This window comes from Gavialis gangeticus, unplaced genomic scaffold (genome assembly GCF_001723915.1).
Source record: "Gavialis gangeticus isolate Ggan-Ray unplaced genomic scaffold, GavGan_comp1, whole genome shotgun sequence".
Classification (NCBI taxonomy): domain Eukaryota; kingdom Metazoa; phylum Chordata; order Crocodylia; family Gavialidae; genus Gavialis; species Gavialis gangeticus.
Window position 1 is genome coordinate 181,056,629 of NW_017729024.1, and position 2,347 is coordinate 181,058,975.

Below are 2,347 nucleotides of genomic sequence, written 5' to 3' on the forward strand. Positions count from 1 at the left end.
CCAGCTTTGAGATTTTTATCTATTGACCCAGATTGTAAGAGCTGGACTTTTTGTCTAGCATTTTCTCTGACTGAGATCATTGGTTTCGATTTCAGGATCATTCCTATTTTCCTTGTTCATCGCCCTGAGAATAACATCCCTTATGCAACAGTGGAGGAAGAACTGACCGGAGATTTTGTTAAGTACTCGATCAAAGATGGCAAGGAAATAAACTTTAAGAGAAAAGACTCAGAAGCTGGTCAGAAGTGTTGCACCTTTCAACACTGGCTGTATGAGAAAACCAACGGAAACTTGCTTGTTACAGATATGCAAGGTGAGAGGCTTTGATTTAAGTGGTGATACACGATAGTTATGCGAGACTATAATACTGCAACCCAATCACTGCATGCCCTAATAAAAGAAAGATGTTCAGGGGTTTCAGCCAGCACAGCCTTATCTTTTGTTGTCTGTAACAAGCTGACCTGGTTAGGTGTAATCACTCCTAACTCTGTCTCAGAAAACTGCTTCCCTGTCCTGAGAACCCAATGCTGATTGAATCAATCATTTCCAGTGTCTTAGTCACACACTGGCTAACACACTTACTGTCACTCATGAGTATTTCTTTTATCCCTTTTTAAGTGCTAGTATTTAATCCTTGATCTTTTTTCCCTATTCTCTTTATTATCTGAATACAACTCCTTGCTTTGCACTGGTTCTTTCTGAGGAGCAGTTGTTTGCTTTTGACTTAACACTTAACATGGAAGACCAACGGACCATTTTTTGTCTGAACCTTCCCATTGTCTTGTATGGTTTGGGAGGCCCTGGCCCGTGCTGAAAGTCTCAACACCATAGCTCTGCAGGTTATGGGAGCCTTTCAACCTCACCATGATGCAATCCCAAGACAGGAATTGTTTTGTTATTATATATTGTAACCCAAAATGGGAACTGCAGGTCTCTACACCCCTGAATAACAGGTTACTCTGTTACTTCTTTATATGACCGCGTATGGATTTAAGTTCCTATCTTTAGGAACCAAGATTGGAATAGTTGTCCTAAAGCCTTTACTTCAGAAACAGTGACACATCAGAAACAACTCAGCAGTGGAGTTTTCTTAGGATATGCAATCCTGTGTCAACACTACCCTCAGTAAGACTATGCCATATGCAATGCCTCTTTCCATCTCTACCTCACCTTGAAGCCTGCAATAAAGCTGATTGCATTGTGCCTCTTGTTCCTTGAATGGGACCTTTAAAAGGATAAGTTCCTCTGTGCCTGGCCCTGATCATGGTCAGTAGAGATGCAAAAGGTCCACAAGTCAGGAGCAGGGAGTTGTGGAATTACTGGTGGCAGACTCCCCCCGATTGCAGCCTGCAAGTTTCAAACACCACATCCAGGGGCCAGGTAAGGATGAGATTTGACCTCAGACCTTGAAGTTCAGCAGTTTCCAGGAATAAGCTGGACTACCACTGGACTTAAAACACTTAAGTTTAAGTGTTTTCAGTGTAGATGTATGGTGGTTTGGCCTTGAAGGCAACCATAAGCTTGACCTGAATTAGCAAGGCAGATAGTTTTTGAGATTGATCCATCCACATTAAAATCAAAAGGAACTTTGCTACTAATTTCAATGGCCCTATGAAACCTTGGGTTTTATAGAATCTGTCCTTCCATGTGGCACTAACTAACAGCACAAGCAACAGATAGACAAGCTATCTTATACAGACATTAAGGACAGTATAGGTAACCACAACACAAGGCCCCATGCACTACTTAACATATCAAAATAGTGCTCAAGCTGGGCCTAAACAAGGTAGTGGCCGTGTGCTGGTTTGTTTCAATGGTTTGTTCTACAGACAGAAGGCCACATGCAATAACAGGTTCACTGATGTCAGTAGGATTGAAAGGTTTTCCCACAAGATTTAGGCCCCAAAACAGCCATCTTATTTTTGCAGTGGTGAATGGCCCATGAGGAATTTCAGCTATTCTATTCTTAACAAGCTACTTTGTTTGGAACTTCAATAGTTTTACACGGTCTTTTTTGGAAGGCCACTTATTCTCTGAAACTCCCTGGAGAGCTGCTTCTAAGCCCACCAACCCTTCTGCCTTCTTTCATACACCCATCACCCCCGAGTCCAGCAATGCTGTTCTTTATGGCTGACGGGAGAAACTCTGTTGCCTGCCAGGCTCCTGAAACCAGGACTTAAATCTGAACCTCTTATGAAAATCAAGACGTCACATGACCCCAGCTTCCAATGAACATATTTATATAATGGAGTCCTGATCCATGACAAGACAAGACAAACAACAAAAACAAATAACAGTCAAAGGAGATTATCTACCTAGAAGCCATCCTTCAGCATTAAAAAAAAAA

At 41.9% G+C, this 2,347-nt stretch overlaps 1 protein-coding gene across 1 annotated transcript in view; it reads left to right on the plus strand.

The window, feature by feature from the left end:
• ALPK2 (alpha kinase 2) overlaps positions 1-2,347 on the plus strand; it is a 93,710-nt gene that overhangs the window by 74,307 nt on the left and 17,056 nt on the right. The window contains exon 5 of the mRNA XM_019518301.1: positions 96-313. Within this exon, the coding sequence (XP_019373846.1) occupies positions 96-313 (218 nt within the window). The remainder of the gene's footprint in view (positions 1-95; positions 314-2,347) is intronic.